The sequence below is a fragment of the Struthio camelus genome, chromosome 2 (assembly GCF_040807025.1).
Source record: "Struthio camelus isolate bStrCam1 chromosome 2, bStrCam1.hap1, whole genome shotgun sequence".
In the NCBI taxonomy this organism is placed as follows: Eukaryota; Metazoa; Chordata; class Aves; order Struthioniformes; family Struthionidae; genus Struthio; species Struthio camelus.
The window spans coordinates 110,099,828-110,121,128 of NC_090943.1; the positions used below are offsets into that span (position 1 = coordinate 110,099,828).

General features: G+C 36.0%; 1 protein-coding gene across 1 annotated transcript in view; it reads right to left on the reverse strand.

The window, feature by feature from the left end:
• DOK6 (docking protein 6) overlaps positions 1 to 21,301 on the reverse strand; it is a 260,922-nt gene that overhangs the window by 65,158 nt on the left and 174,463 nt on the right. The window contains exon 6 of the mRNA XM_068932081.1: positions 5,909 to 6,047. Coding sequence (XP_068788182.1) covers positions 5,909 to 6,047 — 139 coding nt within the window. The remainder of the gene's footprint in view (positions 1 to 5,908; positions 6,048 to 21,301) is intronic.

Consider the following 21,301-nt stretch of genomic DNA (forward strand, 5'->3'; position numbering starts at 1 on the left):
AATGGAGTGAGTAGGTGACAGTAGACTCCTGCAGCTGACAGAGGAAGGGAGAAGAAAAAGGTGATGACTTGGTAGGAGAGGAATAAGGAGGGGACCATCGTGAGGGGTGCTGGAAGTTAGAAGAATTTCATGAGCAGCATGAAAAAAGGCCAATGCCAATGGCTTGCCAATGAAGTAAATCTACTTTCAAGGACTTTGACAGATTTTCTTTCAAATAAGATTAAAAAAATGAAACAGCTACAGTTTGAGGAAGCACTGAGTTAACATTTATTTAAAACCAACCTGTACATCCACAAATCCTCTACTGTCTTCTGAAGTGGCGAATGTTGGAAATAGAACAGCTACATAGCTCTAGGATTTACATTTATGCAAGTATGCATAGTTTTCTGACCCTGAGGACTAACAGAGTGCAATGTAAACCTGGCAGCTGGCACAATTCTCAGAACATTCTCATAAGAAAATAAGAATCAGGAAAAATGGCATTATGTGCTTAATGAATCAAGAACTCTATGGGAAAATAATGACATTTATAGGAACTGAGGATACAAAACTCAAACCTAAAAGTATATAGATCTGGACCTAGGGCAAAAGAAAAAATGAAGCATTTCTGGTTTTGTTGTTTTGTTGTTAATATTGGCAATATGCACCGGTGACCAAGCTCTGCCAGTGGGCAGAATATTCACTCATCATGCAGTAGAACACTCTAATTTTTTTATTATCAGTTTCTATTGCAAAGAAGAGAAAGCTTTACTTGTGCAGAAGTCCTCTTCCGCCAAAAGTGCTGAAAATCTATTTCAGTTTTAATCAGTAACTGTCAAACACTTCTAGAAACAATAATAAAAATAAACTTCACAGTACACGTAAAAACCAAGTAATTCACATGCTACATACCAGAATAAAGCAAATAATAGCCTCACCAACCTCCCTTTACATCCAGTTACATTGCCTGGCATTTGTCTGCTTTGGCACACTCGTTATTCCCCTCCTGATAACAATTTTTTTTAATATCCAAATTCATTGATATTATCTTATTTAAATGACAGAAATCTATCATGATGATTTATTCACTTATAGTATCCTGAATATTAGAGACTAGCCACATAAATATACATAAATATACAGATGTGATTTTTATAATGGTGTTTATCTTTGGGTAAACGTTAAAACTATCACAATCTTAAATGGCGTTATTCTTGCACCCTTACTATCCATAGCAAAGCAAGCGCCACACAACATTTTCCATGATAATAAGTTATGAAAATTTGTACCATTTTCATTTCTTCAAGCACTTTTACTCCAGGCTTACTGATGTTTGATTAACATCAGCTGGTTAACAATAACCTTAGCATATCTTATTTAGAATTAGTTTTACACATTGTAAATTTTTAATCCTCTTGAGATTACGTAACAAGGTTTTGCTGAAAGAAGTAATTTATAAGGTTACAAAGGTACAAATATACTTCCTTGGCATCCCTCCCTCGCATCTGTAGTCATAATATGACTAATCTGCAGGTCTTAACCCCCTACTCTATACACCCAAACTTAATGGGTATGGTAGTTATATTAGGAGTGTTTTCAGTGAAGGCTGAGTGGCAGAAGATTAAAGCTGGCATAAGTGAGGAAAATCAGGCCTTAGATTTCAATGCTGCATAGCTGTAAGCACATTTTCATTCTGATGTGGAGGTTAGACAAGTGATGTTGAGAGTAACTGTGTTCATATGTGTGGAAATGATGAAAACTGAACTTCTTCAAAAAGATCAACAAAATCAACATCTTTTGAAGATTGCAAGGAGGATATTCAGCAATTATAGAGACCGAATTATTCTTTTATTCTTCTCACCTTGGGATGGGACAACTGAGAAGATCTGGCAGGTTACGTTGTCCCTCAGTAACCCTGCCCTACCCCATTCCTTTTTATTTTTTTATTTTTTGGTCAAACTAGTAAAGTGAATTAATTGACTTGCTAAGTCAGATTAGCATCTGAACTAACTGAAGAGAGGGGTTAGGAGCTTGCAGCCTAGACTGGGGACAGGAGAGGGATGGGACAGATGGCTGTTAGGCACTCAGATGTGGATCTGCCATGTCCAACACCAGACTACAGTAAGTGGGAACATTTCCTGAGGCTGCCACTTTTCTTTTAATTCCAGGACTGCCAATCGAACCAGGTTTTTAAATGCCTTTTTTTTTTTTTTTTTTCAAAAAAAGGGGGCTAGAGAAGAGATATGTAGGAATACAAACTATTCGGATGATAAAATCAGAGCTGTTAATACTCTGAGAAAGTATAACAGCATAATAAAAAATCTTGTAAATGGAAAGCAAATCATTATTCTTTTTAATAAAATTGTGGTGTTGATAGTGATAGTGCAAATAGTGGTTACAATCACTAATGAAACATTTCAATATCAACCTCTCTGCACAAAACTCCCTCACAACCCCAAACTGAAAACATGGTCTGCATTACACTGATCTGCAAAAAAAAAAAAAAAATAAAAAAATAAAATTGAAGTAAATGCACAAATAGCACTTTCCCTAAAAAAATTTCAAAGTACAGTGTTAGTACTGGCCAAAACTTTTTTACTGTCCCAAACAACGTGAGCATAAAACATTTCTTCTCTGTGAACGTAACATTTCAAACTCAATCTAAAAAGAGCACCAGAGCTAAATTACAATAGTTTCCCCGCTTTGTATCACTGCATTTGAGTAAATTCCAGCCTGTTTTGATCACAGTAAAAGCAATAACCAACTAGAAATCCAACCTATGCCAGGGACTATTGATCCCATATTTCTTGTCCTCCTTCCAGTGTTATAATTTGAAAGGGATACAGAAGACAAAATTGTGCATGTGATTACCTACTTAAAATGCCAGGGTTGTCTTTCTTGTGATGACAGTGAAGATTTGGTACTGCATCTGCTGCCACAGAACAGTTTTGCTTCCTCTCTATGCCATTTGGAAGATAATAGAAAGAATTAGTTTCCTTCCTATCTCTTGCCCTTATTAACATAGCTATGCAGCAGTTACTTGGCTTCAGCAACAGCTTCCTTAGTGTAAAAATGAATGCACTGCTTAATACTCTGAAATAGTATGCTTATGTGCAGAGATCTCCATAAATGGAGTGGCCTGAGGCTGCTTGCAAAACCTTTATCTGAAAAGGTTCTTGCAGCAATAATTAATTTTGCCTTTATTCTTTTGACTAAATTTGGGGGGTGGGTGTTGTTATGTTTTTGTTTTTGTTTTTGAAGAGTAAGGCATTCACTTTGAATAGTCATGAGAACTAACCATAATCTATACATTTCATCAAGGTTACTTCTGTAAAAAAGTGCATTTTGGTTTCCTTTGTAAAGTCTAGTCACTTTTTACAATACTAGATTACAACCTACTTTAATCTAGAAAAAATTAACAAAACTTTAGAATATTAATTACTTAAGATGTGCTAACACTTTAAGGAAGGAACACACAAAAATTCAGGAATCCTTTTTAATATTTAGCATCTTGAAATTGGAAGGAAGGAGTAAAGATGGAGCCTCCCTTACATTTCTTCACTTTTCATGATTTGTTTAGCAATGGATATACCATTAACCTTCCTTTACTTTGTTTTTTAATTATTTCTTTCATTTTCACCTTAACCAAAAGAAAAAAGTGAATATACTTCTTAATATTAAACATGACCTATCCATTACAGAAAAGGACAGGAAACTCAAAAATAAAAAGCCCACATATGGGGCTATAAAGACAGTGGAATAAAGGTCAAAGTTTAGGAAGTCTTAGAAGACATTTGCAGCTTCTAGATCCTTGATTTAAAAGTATATTCTCACTTGCTTGTATTTCAATGTCAGATCTTAGAGGAAAAACATATATAGGCACTTGGTGATGCCGCAGGATTTAGATATTGCAGATGCAATTATAGTTGAAAAAAGGCAAATAACACCTACTTGCTCTATCTTCAGTTTTTACATTTGCTTCTAAAATGAATACAACTCAAATACTGCAATCAAAGATGTAGATGACCTGTTAAATGTTCAGTACCTCATCAGTCAGGGATAGCAGAACTTCCAAAAACAAAATCTGCATTAGATTATCATTTCAAATATAAAAGAAACAGATTTTCATACTTCCTTTACACAGCCTACAGCAGATCACAAGCCTGCATCGATCCCCTCAGGCAGACCACAATACAGCCTCATCCAAAGATGCAAGTACTTTGTACACTGGGTGGCTGACGACTCATTTTTACATCTCAGTCTGTTCTCATAGTGTAATATTATGTACCATATGGCTACAATCTTCATAAACGAGGTTTCAAGGAACTCATCCAATGACAGAATGGAAACAGCTTTGCTAAGTAGCAAAGCTGCTAATCAATAGCTGGAAGAACCGAAAGATGAGTTGCATGAAAGGAAAATCCTACTTATCCTGGACTCAGGTACAAGCACTTATTACAGCAGCATGAAAATGCTCTAATTCTTATTCATGGTGTAGGCATTTTAAAAACAAATATTTATAATGACGCTTTCCTCTGTCTTCTGACTACTATTCAATCACTTTCTGCTTAGCAGAATGAAGTTATTTCTTACCAAGACTTTTACTACTTCAGATGTTTTAAAATTTCCTCTATTGTCTGTCTTGGTTTGGACTTTTCAACAATTGTTCCTATGTTCCTAATCTTATTTTAATCTTGATTGTGAACTCCCCTCTTCCTGCTTTTTCTGTACAAAGTTTTGGTATCTTCAGCTTCCTACACATGCTCCTACTTTAAGTCTAGTTTTGTTGAAAAACTCATCCATCTCTTTTCACATGAAAGAAAAAGCCACATTTTATACCCTCCCATCTCTCAGGTCTTACTCAGAGACTTATAAAGTCTGAAGGGAGCATTCAATATGACAAACTTTTGTCACGGAAAGATAGGTCTTTTCAAGCTTCCTCTACCATAGAGAAAAATAGGCTTCTCTGGAGAGTAATTATGAGCAGGAGTTGAACACTGGGGTTTTGAATTGCCCTCTGCAGCAGCCTTTCTTCTTCAGGAGTGTAACAAGGTATTTTGACAGTGATGGAGTGTGTGGGGAGAGGATCATGTAGGTTATGTTTGTGTGACTGCTGGCACATGCATGGCGGGTGAGGGAAGGAAGAAAGAAACAGTAACTGGAAACAGTGCCAAAGATACGTGAATAATTGTGGTCATTTGAGAGGAAGGAAAGTAGACCTGGTTCTCTGGCTTCCCCCTACCTTTCCTCACGGACAGATATAAAGGTGGATTCAAACCACACTTGAAAGTTAGCTTTTCAGAACAGTCCTTTAAAGTCGTCTCTATTCCAAAGCATATAGAGATGCCGTTTAAAATCACTTTTTTCCCCCCTTTTTGTCCTAAAAAAAATATATCTTTTGGTAGTTTCTTGGCATGTTCAAAAAAGATAACTTGTGGAAAGCAGAAATTCTGAACTTGAAAGCAAGAAAAAACTTTACAAATTCACTTTGCGTTGCAGCGTTGGGAAAGTAATTCCTTTCCTATGTTAAAAAAACAGAATGTGTCTGTCAACACCTAGGCTTTTTTTCCCCCACATGTGAGGCCACAAGAAGCAATTAACATTCAATCATCGATAGCCAGCTCACAGCTGGCTTCACCTAAAAGCCTAATCTTTTGAGTTATGGAGCCACAGCTCTCAAAAGGTAACCATGGATCTAGTAGTTAACAGTATCCGCTACCCCTGAAATACATTAACAACGCTTCATTGTATAGCGCGTTCTGAAAAACCCTATCCATGAAAATATACAAATTATAAAGTTTGTTCGGTTTTAGTCACACAGCTGATAGCATTATTATGTTGAATTCATGGACTGCCATACTTCACACTTCTTTTGTTCTTGATTCTCAATTTTTTTTTAAGTCCAAAGATCTTGGTGAATGGACCTTACCCGTGCCTTCTGCTCCATCTCCAACATTAATCTTTCATGTTGCTCTGCTATTGCCAGGGTTGCAGAATGGACTTTCTGATATATCATCTCTCCTTCTCTTGTCTGAAAGGTGAACAGCCCTTCTCCCGTGTCACACATCCTGAGATAAGAGATAAGCAGAATGGAAGGAAAAAAATTAATATTCTTTCACTTTTATCCAACTATTATAAAAAGTGCATACTTTGCAGTAGAAAATGCCAACTTTTATAGTTAAACTCTGGAATTCGGAACATTATAAAATTATTTTTACCAGTGGAGAGAAACATATTCCAAGAGATGTGTGCAGAACTTGATGAACATAACCTTTAGATTCAGTTTTAATCATCCTCTGAACAGTAAGGGAGAAGTTCCATCATAAAATAAAAACCTGAGGTAATACAGTCAGCTATTTACGGCATAATTTCAAGTGTCTGCACTGGTAAGTAGAAGCTGAATTTAATTCTCTTGATGCCAGAAGTACATAGCACATCATGACATTGAAAAATCGAGGTTTTAAAAGAACATTGACCAATTAAAAATGCTGTTATGATGATCCCTACACAGAAGATATATTGAAATACAGCATTAGGAGTGTTAAATTGTAACTGTCTTCTTAGGAATACATTTAGGTGAGGCAATATAAGCTATCCTGATAATTTCAAAATCCATTCATCATGAGTCTATTCGACATTAGCAACAGTATTTCTGTTGTATAAGAAGATTAAATAATGAAAAATATTATATAAATAAAATGTATTTTCTTCTGATCTTTGGTATTCCTGGGCCATTATTCTGAGAAACAAGAGAGAAGAACCGTATATGGTAAATGTGATGAGCCAGAGGGCTGGTAAATATAGTAAGAGTAAACATCAGTGCTAGATTATTGAGTAACTGTTACTTCAGTAGTATATACTGCAGTGCAATCTGACATTTTCAGATTAGTGGCTTATAATACAATTTTACTCTTATTGTCTTGCATGGGTCCTGTGAAAAACACACCCATGTATAAACAGCATTTGCTTCAGTAATTACAGTAATTGCTTCAGAAGTGACAGTTTTTGTTATATTATGTGTCTCTGATTTCTGTATGTATAAATAAATCTTCATGAAATTTTAGAGTTGGAATTAATTTGATTTAATTTTTTAATTTGATCTGATACTTCCTGTAAAGATTTTCAGAGCTAGCTGTAATAGAAATTTGATGTTTTGAGTCGCTGATGCATAACATCTTTCAGCAATAGAAAGATTTCCATATTCCTTTACTGTTTTGGTTGCTTACACTATTTTTAAGAATATTTCATTTTTCAGAAAGCGCTGTCTATCCCACTACTTTGAACATGAGCCCTGAGAATCTGAGGTATACAAAATTGCTAATCACTTTAGAAGGACGTATCCCTAATAATCTAACATTCTAACAACTTTCTAAAATTAAAAATCTTTACGATTTGTCTCCCAGATTCTGGAGGATCGTCCATGAATTCAATGCTACAAAGTATTTTCTAGTACACATATACATTATTTTAATTAAAAAAAATTATTACATACTTCTGCTATATAATACACACACACACACACACACACACACTCTATGAGAGTGATTTTTGTCGAGATTAGAATAAAGCTTTATATATGATTTTGTTTCAAAACCCAGCATTGCGTTATTAGTAATATCTCTTTAACTCCTAACTTTTTTTCTGAACAGGATTATTGTGCTGTATAAGAGACTGTTGAGAGTTCAGCAGCTCCTTGTGATTTCAAGGCAGACCTGTGAAAATAAAATCTTATTCACTCCTATAAAAACTTTGCCCATACACTGGAAAAGTACACAGTTTTAGGGAGCTCCCTCTAAAAACATATGCATAGGTGTGTTTGGGGAGAACAGAAAGCACTGAAGGCAGAAAGAAATAAAACAGAAGTGCTTCTTGTGAAAGTAAAATGCATGGTGAACATACTTAGTAATGATCAATAGAGACGTTGAATTGTTTTAAGAATAGTTAAGAATAGTCATTGTTTTAAGAACAGACCAGATTCCCAGTATTATACACACCTATACTTCTGAAACAAAAACAGTCTTCCCCATCCCAGGATGTAAAGAAAATACAATTCACTCTGTAGACAGCTGTTTTTTCATCAGCATTAACGTGGTGTGCCAATTAAAAGACAAAAAAAAAAAAAAAGTTTTGTATTAAATTCCAGTGGAGGTCGAGATCTCCCTGCTGTAAACATTTAAGATATTTTATATCCTTAGCCACAATCCTCCAAAGAGCTTCTGGTAGAAATAAAATGTCTTGAGATTTTTGAGACATTATAGCAACAGTCTTTCAGATCCCTCAGGGCATCATATAGCTGGTACTCTGCTTTTGTGTAAAGAGATCTTAATAAAATTCAAACAGCGTGAAATGGAAAGTCTGGAAAAAAATGACGAGGTTTCAGAAACTGAAGCAAAATATGATCTCTTTGTTGGTTTCAGAGGATGAAAAAATCCTACAGGGATAAAAACAAGGAAGCAGGCAATGGAGTGTGATTAAGATTCAGGAGTTAAGCTGCTTATTTTAAGAAAGCAAAGCCTAATCACCACCAGTGCGGATACAATCAGATTCTGTATCATTTCTGTGAACCAAAAGTGGAAACGATCCTGCTGGCCGACGCGCTGCCGTGGCAGCTCTCCCATGGCAGAAGATGGCCTCGTGGAGGAGGCTGTGCTCTCCAACTGGAAGCGGTGAGCCTAGCGGGCTGTGTTACGCCAACCGCGGGAAACCACTGATGTCAGCCTCCCAGCATGCGTGTGTGTGTGTTTCCCTGGCTAACAACGTACCACATACACACAGCTGCTCAAAAATCAGAGGAGGAAGAAAAGGCCTCATTTATTCAAATGCTGAATACCCCTAACTTCCTTTTAAGATTAACAGAACTTAAAGGCCCCAAGAATGAAACAATCAGTGCCTGGCAAGTCTGAACTCTATAAAAGAAAAAAATATTAGAATAAAACTTCCTTTCTTCTACTATTTGTAATTGATTTTCCGAGGAGTTGAATTCATTTGATATAGTGAGGTTCTCCTGTTCAACTCGTCATTATGATATAGAAAGGCATTCACTTCCTCCCAAAATATTTAATTATTTTACTCAGAAAAATGATTAGACATTAATTACAAGACCAAGAAGCGATGCATGTTTCAGGGTTACTTCCAGTTTTTCTAGAACAAGGAAATGCAAACTGACTTAGAGAAGCCTCAAACTGCTAGGGAGTTTGCTTCATCACTCCTGAGCGTGATGAAGATGGGCACAGGGAAAGGGGCAAGTGCGCTCTTCTACGTTCAAGAATTTTGCTGAAAAGATCAAGGAGCTTTACTTATCTGGCCAATAGAAATGGGTAAGTACATGAGCTGAAGCATACTTCTTGCTTTGGTCTATTTACAGTCGAAACACAGACAGCAGAACAAATGTAATAGTTCCTCTAGAGCCTCTATAATTTATTATTTCCTCTATATGCCAGATAAATGTCCATCTAAAACTACCATTTCAAGTTCAGTCTTGCCAATATGTTGCTTTAGAATGAGTGAAAGAATAATGAGTAAATTCAAATATCTCTTTGTTCAAAGCTAACCACAACACACAGTTGTTTAGTTGCATCCTTTTTTGGTTACTTTCCATTATATTTTAAAATAAATAAAAACCATTGCTGCTTGCAACCTGTGTTCCAAACCTTTTCCAGCAGTCTTTTAAAATGAAAAATAGCCTTTCCTATAACATAGACCAAAACTGGTCAAAATTATTACTTTTAACTATTCTGCGAAATACCCTGCTGCATTTTTTTTCCTTGATAAAAGAACTGATAACCCTTTATTTCCTAGCATCATTTTAGAGAGAAGACAGAATAAACACATGGACCTCTTTTTTTCCTCGATACTGTCCTGGGTTTGCACTGTAGCCCTACCTACTTAGTTTGACCTTCACTGTTAAAAATCTTCACTGATTTTGTATACTTTAATTATTTGATGGGAAACTTAACAGCCTACGTATGCTTGAAACATGCTGATGTTAGTTCCTCTGTTTCTGTGTTTCTAGCTTTAAAGCAGGTATACCATTAACCTACGTCTTAGGGTATTTAAGGATTCAATGTATTAAAATGTATGAAGTGCTTTGACTGAAAGAGGAAAGTGCATTTTTTCTCCCGTATTACTACAGAATGATGTAACCGGGCAGATAACAAAACAAACAGCTACATAATGCCTGAAAATCACCATAAAAGTACTTAAAATACTGCTGCAGCTTTTCACTACCATTATTGTTAGCAGATCTGGTTCAAGACATAGCGGAACGGGGGGAAGGTAAAAGCTAAGATTGTGTGGCACAGGGAAAATTGTGCTGACAGATCAACAGTGAAGATTTTTGCTTTTACTCAAAGGTAGGACTTCTTTTCAGGCCAAAGAGACTTTCCAACCAGTATTGCTAGATTTTTCAATATTTACCAGACCCACACAAGGATTTCCCAGTGCCTCTGCTCACTATAGTAATTTCACTCTTTTAGAGCAGAATCAGTAATACGCATTAACCTCATAGAATTCACTACAAAAGGGACATTTTGTTGATAGTCTATTCACTTCTTCAAAAAATGAAACCAAATCAAAATATTAATTATTTTATTCCCAAGATTCCTTTATACATCACTATCAGATACAGCCTTCAGATGGGGCTGACCCTGCAGCCCAGCTACACTCAGCTCATTTGCTTACATTTTCCAAACATAATTAAACTAGCTTTATTCCAACTCCAAACTGGAACCACTTTTATCTGCTACAGAAATATCCCTAAATCTACCTGCATATTAAGGCAAAATAGGCCTGCCTGGGTCCACCCATCACATTGCTCCCTTTGCTTTCCAATGAATGCCCAAGGAGCTCCCTTTCTTCTGTCGACCTCTGGCCATATGCATAAGCCACAAGTCACAGGAATCACTGGTGAAGCCTCTCATATAATTAAGACCTACCCAAAGAATACAAATATCTGCTTTGTTAACATATGCCAGACAGCATGGGAGGAAGTTCCAGGCTAAATCAACTTACATTACTTTTTTAAAAAAGCTTTTTCTTTCATACATGGTATCTGCAAACTAAATATCAAACAACTTGTTTGGAAAATGCCAATGACAAAATAACTCAGGCATGTACTTGACTACCATTTAAAAATGGCACTTTTTGCCAAAGAGAGGCTGATGCTCTCATGTCATGGTTGAAATATTTCAAAAGTTCAGTAGAGCACTATTCAGCAGCTGTATGTATGAGGGCATGAAAGGACAAGAGTTTGATATATCAGTTTCATTCAATTATTTTTGTTAAGGATAAAATGCATTTTTAGAGAATCATAAAGGTTGTCTGAAAACTGAGATGCTCAGGAACACTACGCGTTATAAGTCTCTGTTGTAAAATAAAGGAGAAATGACAACTGTAACTGGAAAGATTTTTGCTCTTCACATATCTAAATCTGAATTTTTTTAATGGACTCAGATGATTTCTTTTCACCCACAAATATTTTAGCATTGAAGAAATTATGGCTGATTTGTAAATTCATAATCAGCAGTATATAAACTACATACCCAGACCTAAATAAAGGTAAACATTCTGAAATAGGCACTGAACAAATGGAACTGATCAGGTAGGAATCATTAAGAAACATTAGAGTCATTAGTGCTGGACTCATCCCTTCCCAAAGAAATGTGATTAACTGCAAAGGCAGAAACACACAAGAACATGTCACTGTTCAGCACCGATTCCATCAGGTGAATCGGCTCTTAAGCACATCCATATCACTACTGGACTCTGTGGGTCCACCACAGAGGACCTCTGCCCCAAGTCTTCTGCCACCAAGTTTTATAGTAATAATAGATGCTGTCTTCTCAAAATTTCTCTCCTCTTTTCTTGAACAGTAAATCAACACTGGTTTTAAAGATACAGTAGAAGCAACAGATTTTCAGTTTAAAGATAGTCATAAATAACTATTACCCTAGTTTAGCATTTCTAATTCTTTAAATAGACACAGGCTTTAAATATTTAAATAAGAATAGATCAAGATTCTGTATTGTCCAGTAACCAGACTGGCAAAAGTTAGCAATACCTCATCAGATTTACTTGCTGTTGCACAGTGGGCAGGTGCTGTGTTCCAGACTCTCCTGCTACAACATAAAACACCACAGGACTACGCTGGTGGAGAGCCTAGCACAACGCTATTTACAGATCAGAGCAGTCTTTCACATACAATCTTCTAACACCTTACTGCTCAGTTACATGATTTTTTTCCAAGTTACTGGTTTAACTTAATTTAGGCATCCTAAGACACTCCAAGTAGGATCATCTGTTTCTTTTCATACTTCTCCTTAACTTCATAGTCCAGCTGTAAAGTTTAGGCTGCCTTAACAATGAAGGCTTACAGAAATTATTTCTTTTAAATAGTGAAGCCCTTTTCTCAGGCGCTTCAAGGCTCAGAAGTGAAGTAAGCTTGTGCTTATGTCCTATATTCTGAAGAAGCTGGTCAAATGCCAGATGTGGAACCAGACCTGGCAATGTCACAAGAAGCAGGGTCCAGAAAAGATGGCCTGTCCTTACAGCCTTGAAGCTGTGGATGTTGGTCAGAGGAGAACTCAGTGTTATGCAGTGTTTAACTCTGAACTCAAACACTTATTTCTTGTGTTGTTACAGCTTTGATTTTCTAAAAGAGTGGTGGAAACTGACTGCAGTTTTGCCTCCAGTTTAATTAGATTATCAGAGGAGACACACAAACACTGTCTCCCTTGTGAACATCTAACTTTTGTTCTTTCCTTGTTTGCTGTTATCTCAATTTGAGCTAAGTCATTTTGACAGAAATCCTGTTTGTTCTTTCTATGCAAGGACATCACATACAGCACACTAAACACAGATTAACCAAATGGTAGGCTTCCCTAAGAAATGAATACAAGCTCTCCTGAAGGTCCAGATGCTTTGCTCATTCCAAAACATGTTAGCTTACTTCCTCCTAAAGTTGATTTTTTCAGAGAAAACAAAAAAAAGCAAGGAAAGTAAGGGACATAGTAAAGGGATAGTAAAGACAGGGATATATTCATATAAAAAGGCCCATATATTCCTAGGAATACTTATCAAAATAGTCATAAAATAAACTATGTAGATTTTTACAGAATTGTAAGTTAACTTCTATGTTGAAAGGATAAAAAAATAAAGGAACAAATAAGAAAATGTTGATAAGAATCCTAAAGTACAATAAAGCAGGCAAAAAAGTGCTACATTGGTTGAGTGAATTAATAAGAAAAAAGGTAACAATATATAAATAGAATCTGTATGGGATCTAGGAAAGGTCAATGAGTGAAGCAGAGAGAAGAAAATTCATGGAAAATGTGCAGAAAGCGTAATTATTTCAGTTATAGAACTTTGATGGCAGACATGGCTAGGAAGCTCTAAAGGTGGGAAAAGGTCAGTGAAAGCAAGGAAATGTCCTGTGAAAATATTGTGAAAGGGAAGTGCAGATCAACAACATCAAGCACACCAATAATATAAAGGGCACCATATAGAGCAAGCAGACATAGAATTTCAAAATCTTTATGTGTGGCATGTTACTCATATCCTAAAGTGAATAATGAGTTAGATTTCCATGCTTTGCAGTCAGCATTTCAGAGTTTTATGCTGCATGTCAAACAAGGATATCCTGGCAATTTTATGATCTGAGAAGCAAATGAAGAAAATGATCTGATATACGAAGCATCAGCCTGTCTCCCTAGATAACAGCTATTTACTGCCAAAAATATACAACAAGAAAAAATAAGTATGCATGATAACCACTAATTGCTGTGTGTAGACATTTATCCATAACAGTTAATGTCATGCTATTGCACTTTAGCTGAGGTGGGTAATTTTCCACCGTTTCTGCTTACGATAAATGGTAGCGTTTAATCTTAACTCTCTTTTATGTGGGATCTCCCTGAATGTGACATGAGTTAATACAGGGAACATGGTGTATTACCACACCTCAGATGTGGCTCAGGAACTTGATCATGACCTGAACATTTGTTCAAGGTCAGATCTTGTATTTCTTGTGTCTTTCTTAGTGTATTCTGCTAGAAGAGCTAAGAGGTTTCTCACGGCACTAAAACCGTTTCCTAATAAGGTCTATTTATGGGAAATGTGAAACTCCATATTTTGGCATTTTGAGAAGTAAAATATTAAGATATATTGGAAATGAGTGATAATTTGCTCCAGAAACATAGCTGGGTCCAGAGGACCATAATACTTTCCAAGTGATAGCTGCGTGTCTTTTTTTAAGTTATTTTACGCAATCGTGGTAACAAAATACTTGTGTGGTAGACTGATAAACGCACTGTTAGTCTTAACACTTAACACACATATTACACTATTATCCCTCTAAATTACGGGGTTTTTTCCATTAATACTGATTATTCAAGGTAAGATAATTTCTTTTTCTGTGTGAACCAAATGACCATTTAAAGGGTATTACAGAATATAAACAACTTTTTTTTTTCCTTGAAAACATTTTTTTACTTGTTTTGTCAGATAGGAGAGATTTCTGTTCTGTAATTATGCCTCTCGGGAAATTCTTTCTTCTCATTGCCTGTGCTGTCTCTACAACTACTGTCTCTGTGCTGCCCTTTGTAATAGCAGATTTAGAGCAGTGGGGTGCATATCATATTGCTAAAGCTTCAGGGGCAATATCCCACTCCCATATATCAAATATTTAATGGAAATTTCATGGAAGCACAGTAAGCAGGCTACCTTTCTCTGAAATAGATCAATAACTGTTCACTAGTACTGTTCACTCTTCTCTAATTCATTTCTACCAGTTTGATTCCTGTTCATCGTAAGATGCAGCAGCAAAATTTATATTTTAGCTTTTTTTTGCAAGGTTTCATTTTGATAGGAAGCAGGATTCTGTTTGGGACTTGTTTCAGATCATTTTCATTTGGTAGCAACCAAGCTTCACCATTGTTTCTCATTGAAAAATGTTTTAATGTATTTAAATTTCTTTGGTATATCAGAATAAATGTGAATTATTGCTGAAGAGCTAGAGACAACTCAGTCTCAGTGCTAGTTACAGTATAAAAAGCAGAAAACAAAAATCACTCCCCAAAGATAGTAATCATTTGATTATTGTTAGGTAATGAAGCAATACTTTAGATCAGTTCCAAGTGAAGAATTAAAAATCTTCAAAACAAAGCATACCTCTTCCATAATCAGCAACTTTGCAGAACTCACATACATAGAAAAGGTAGAACACAGAGGCAGACATACAAACATGAAATATATCCACACATAATGATAAATACATTGTGGTGAAGCTCTGTTCTCCCAGAGCCTAGAAACTAAACTTTAGTCAGTAAGAGAATAGATATCCATCTGGATCTTGCATTCTGGAGTCTAACAAGTTGAATTCCAAATATGTTAACACTACAGTTTTTGTCTCTTGCTGCTTACAGACTAGTTTCATAAAACATGGCATAGACATTTTGATGGGGAAGCTTGAGTTCCATTTGAACATGAGGAAAAAATTCTTTCCTGTGAGGGTGACTGAGCACTGGCACAGGTTGCCCAGAGAAGCTGCGGAGTCTCCTTCCCTGGAGATATTCAAAAGCCATCTGGGCACAATTCTGGGCAATGTGCTCTAGGTGACCCTGCTTGAGCAGGGAGGTTGGACTAGATGAACTCCAGAGGTCCCTTCCAACCTCAACTGCTCTGTGATTCTGTGAGTGTGAACAGTCATTTATGCTTTATCATCTCTAGACAAGAAGACATCTAGGTTGTGCATGCAAATTAGTATCTTTTATTAGTATTCAATCCACTTATTATTTAATTAATCAACCTTGGTCATCAATACATATTCATATGCAAAATAACCCATTCTAGGGAATTTTTCGACTACTTAATATTTTCTGTTCTAAAAATCATGTATATTATACATAAACGGAATTTATCAAAAAGAAAAGCAGGATAATGAAATCAATTGTTGACATGCTCTTAAGTACACAAAACATGTGCATTTTTGACAGTTTAAGTAATAGAACAAACATAAAAATGTTGCTAGATAATTAGCTCTGTTAATTTGTAAAGCTCTGGTCTCATATCAATGAGATGAATGATGAAATACTATTTAATACTGTTTTGGAAGAGTATCTACTCTTAGCACCTAAGTGGATCATAAACCAAGAACTTTTATATTACTATTATGATTTTAGTACAGAAGCAGCAGTTATAGACTGCTGTACAGCCAACAGACCAATGAAAACATAGGTCTGAAGGCAAGGAAAGTAAAGAGGTTACAAAGACTACAAATAGCTCAATTTTTTGGATTAAACCTTTTCGCTCAGCATGGTCCAGCTATTATTTTTATCTCACTTTTGAACCACAGGGATGTAAGTTACAAGTCCTGTAATCTGGGATCGTGTTCAAATAAAGATATCTACTACAGAATTTCCATCCTGTTAAGAGCTATTATTCCCCAATGAGAAAAAAACGCACCTCAATAAAACTGTTTAGTTCCTCTCACTGCCTTAAGTAGCAGAACACAGGTGAAACAGCATTAATTTTATATCAGTACTGTTGACTTTGATAAACACAAAAATGTTAGATATAAAACCCAAATAAGGTTATTGCTTTACTAGTTAAAACAGACGACAGCATAACAATACAGGAGCCCTGTAGCAGTGAAACATTACTTGCTATATTAGAAACATTAAAATTTAGGGACCCAAGGTCTTTATTTTCTTCCTTTTTTTTTTCTTTTCAGAGCTCTAAAGTCACTCTTATGTGTTCGACTATTCCTAGTCCATGAATTGCCAGAGAAATTCTTCTTAGCTGCTGCTTGCTAGAGTCTGAATTGTTTCTGAATACAATGTAACACAAATCTGAATTTCTTCCTTTCTCTCTCAAGAATCAATGAGTTTTGTAAGAAGGAGGCATATTCTAGTTAAAAGACAGTAGTATAATGACAGCCAAAGGAACTAATCTGTATAGGCATAATTGTTTATTTTACTAAGTTTTTGAAGAACTGAAAGTGCTCAGAAGGTACAACACAGCTATTTCACATGTGCTGACAATACTTGCAGTAATCATTTATGTATAAAGCTCAACCTAAAAAAGACGATAAAAATCAGTTGTGCATCTGCACATACCATGTCTGCATATGCAGTATTAGGCATTAAACATAGGACAACATTTGAAATGATTTGTCCTTTAATGCCTGTTACTTCTCATCCACACATTAAACGCTCTTGGAAATATACTGCATCTACCATGATGTGGATACTGTGTTTGTGTCATTTCCCTCTTTTTTATATTCACAATAAAGATGGGAAATAGATACTTCCTACATTTTGAAAAAAATATAATAATATATCTCCACTTACAGGGAGAGGAAGTAAACTTTCTGGAGGGTTGAACAGAAATGAACTAAGATAATTAACATTCTTCATGGATGGATGAATAATGTTAAGACACTGAAGAGAAAAAATATTAATGCCCAAAGAAAAAGTCAGGTTTAGAACTATATAGCCAGGGGAAAAGGTGAATTAGTCACACTTGACTATGATGTATATTTAAAACAACAGTTTTCCCAGTTTGTGGAAAATTACATGACCTTCTAATGCTATGTTCTCTTGTTTTGGAAGTGGGAGAAACAAAGGACAAAGGAATGGTGAAAGGAGTTTCACTGAACATCTGATGTTGAGTTTGGTTTTTGAGTTCTGACTACTTCAAAAATAATGAGTCTCAAGGTGCTCTTTTTTTTCTTTTAAATGCACTTTCATTAAAGGTTTTGACTACTCAAGTCATGGTTTGCCACTCCATGAATCTTTCAGTACATTATGATCTGATTGTGATGGGGATTTGAGTGCTGTTGTCTTCTTTCAATGTCATTCCCTCCCTCTTTAAGCCATGAGAACTACCGATGGGAACATTTTGGCCCCAGAGGAATTTTCGGAAAGTCATATGCAAATATTACAGGCACACAGGCTTGTCCAGAGACACTCACTATCCTATGTACATACACTAAAGAGTAATTAATATATGCTAATGATATCCAAGGACTCATGAGCACTAAGCTCAAAACTGGCAGATTTTCAGCTACAGTTTGGGAGTAGCCTGCCATAAGCAGATGACTATGGCAGCAACAGCAATCCCTGGGACTGACAAAAGCACTGGCCATGAGTCAGTCAGTCAGGGATGTTTTAAAGATAAAGCTAGATTTTTCAGATGCAAACAGCAGAAACTGAAGAATGTAGCTGCAGGCCATGTTCCTGGTTTGAACTTGAGCTAGGCATATGGACACAAGCTGTACAATAAGGCCTTAGGTGGATAAGCAATATGTACATTAATAATATTATGTCAAAAGAATAATTAGATAAAATGTTCAGATACCATCACAAGTAAAAAACATTAAACTTCTACCAGTATTGTATTATTGCATTTAAAGCAGGCAGGAAACAAGACTTCCCTCCCACTTGCCTTATCTGTTCCTTTTTTATATAAGCCAGGGAGAAGCGAAGGAGCCAAGTTTTACCTGTTCTCTTGACTGCAACAATAGCAATTCTGTTATGGATTTAACAACTCATACATTTGCCTGGCATCACTGGCTCCAACTGTGATTGTGCATATGATATCCGTGTGCTAGTGCTTCCAGCTGTGGGAAAATTCTTGGTAAGGACCGCTCACTAGCTGGATTGCTAAAATCAACTTGTAGTCTGCAAGTAGCAGCTTGATAAGGGGCTTAAAGAACCCTCAAAACTTCTTTGGCAAAACTTCCTTCCATAAAAGAAGGCATTCCTTTCAACCTGAAAGGTGAGTGGGGTGGGAAAGGTACTAGTGGATAAAAGGAGTGTAAAAACAAAGAAACTAAAAAAAAAAAAGCAACGAAGAAAAGCTCAAAAAAGCAACAAAAAGAATCACACGGATCAAATGACGTAGCAAAGAAAAGACAGGAAAAACATACAAAGGAATGAAGAATAAGAAGGAAGCAGTATTTACAGTTTATAATTAAAGAGTTAGACAGGCACCCATGTTTTCCAGTAAATATCTTATTTGTATAACCTCACTGGATGGAACTGCTGGGCTTTTTCTGATGTTTTGATAAATGCACACTTCTACTTCTCTGTCTGCTATTAATATTTCAATTATACTGATGATATTCTCTTAGCTGGATAGCTATTATGGGTCCTGTGTGAAACTATTAAAGTTGTACTGAACAAAGACACATTTTATGCTAGCTTTAGCAAGGATTTTGCTTAAAACAAAAGGGATTAGGTAAGAACAGCAGGAACTGTGGTCGCTGTGCGTGTATATCACCCTGTCTCTTCTTCCTAAACAGATTAGTTTTTCTGCATTGCACAAAATGCTAATAGTTGATAAGAAATGCCACATGACAAGTTCACAAGAGGAAACAAAGACTGCAGAACATATTGTGGGACAGCAGAATTCAGAAGTACGAAATTTGTCTTCTCTAACGCACAGAATGTTTAAGCACAGCAGCCCTTTCTGTTCCTGGGGAAGCTGGGGCACAGTTACAGAGCAAAATGAAGACAGCAATCTTCCTTTGCTGTGAAAAAACAGTAACGAGCTGCTTTTACACTAGCGCTAACTTTTCTTAGGTTCAGTATTTCATACTTTAGGCTTTCACTTCTACTGTTCTACACTACTTTAGTACTATTTTTTAAAGAAATTTACAACAGCAGTGGAACTGCTCTGAACATTGGAAGGTGTCCATCCCTTCTGTCATGACTCTGTATGCTAGGTTTAAAAAATCCATAGACTAAACTAATAATCCATAAACTATAGACGTAAGACCTAATGCCTTCATCAAACATATACAGGCACCTATCCAACTCTGATGTATTATAGGTGGTAGAATCATAATATAAAGGATACTCATAGTTCTTATGTAGCAAAAGGTGACCATGTTTCCCCTGAACATTTATACATAATAGCTTGGGTATGTTTGTGGCTATTTGATGTATGGCAATAAAACCATTTTGAGTATTCTTGGTAATACCTAAAAATTCTTTTGAAGTATTTCCCCATTTTATCACTCTGGAAAATTCATACCTTAGGTATTCTTCATATCATAGACAGAATATTAGTCTCGAGATAAATGCTAATACACATTTCTATTTCTATATATTACTATTTCTATTTTGATTTCTCTGATGGTTTTTTTTACTGGCTATTTGACACTATTTCCACATGCACTGAACACTTTTTTCTTGGCTGCCCTCCATTTCCTCTGTGCTTCTAAGGCTGAGGGCTAATTGAACCCATTTTTCTTCTTTTTCTCTCTGAGAGAGAAGCTGGTCTAACGGAGCTTAAACATTTACCATAAAGAGGCAAAGTACTAGTGAAATGAAATATTTGAGCAACCCCTTCTTGTTACCTTTTGCTTAGATCTTCCATACTTTCTGACAGCATGTTATTCCTAAAACGCTATACATATTCAAACAGTGTTAGAGTGTTCCATCAAAACAACAGATATATTGTGTTTCTAGTCAGAAGTCCCTTCTTAACTCTATTTCTGTCTTACCAGCCCATGTATTTTACACTCAAATTCCTATCACCTCCTCTTATTCTATTTACTTAGACCTTTCTGTTGCTGCCACAAAACCTTCCCTGATTTTCATCAATCTCTTGAATTGTTATTAGTCCCAGCAAGGTGGTCTATTTGCTGTCCAGTTTCATGTCAGTGTGGGGCTTCCTTTGCAACAGCTTTAGCACTCGTACTGCTGTTGTTGTCTTTAGTCCTGTGCTGTTTTGCGTTGCTGTTGTCACTCCTTATCCCGTGGTGTCGCAACAACACGAGTCCTAAATAAGTAAGTCATCGGAAACAGAGGTGATCCAATGGTCTTTCATTACACAAAGGTCAGACACCCCCAATCACCATCCTAAAGAGTTTCAGGGTTTCCCATTAAACCATCACCTAGACTGTAAATTTTCCTTCCATTTCAGTCCCCTTCCTGACAGCGGGTGACACTTACGATCAGAGTTTCAATTTTTTTGAGTTTTTAAAAACTGCATACTAATAAATGCAGTTTTGCAATAAGTGGTGATTATTTTTATTTATTTTTATAGTCAACATTCATGAACTTTCAGTCATCATAGCACACAGTTCAGGAAAATAAAATCTGTTCTCTTATTCATTCCAATACAATGTTGTTTTGAAAAGATTCATCAGAGATCATTTAAAATACCATTTTAAAGAAAGGATATTGTTCAAGTTGGACAGAGCAATAAACAAAATACACATAGATAAATTTTTAATATAACAAAACCTCCAAATCCACATTGTTGCACTGGCTCAAGCAAACCATACGAGTGGAATGTTATATTTGACTTTTCAGCC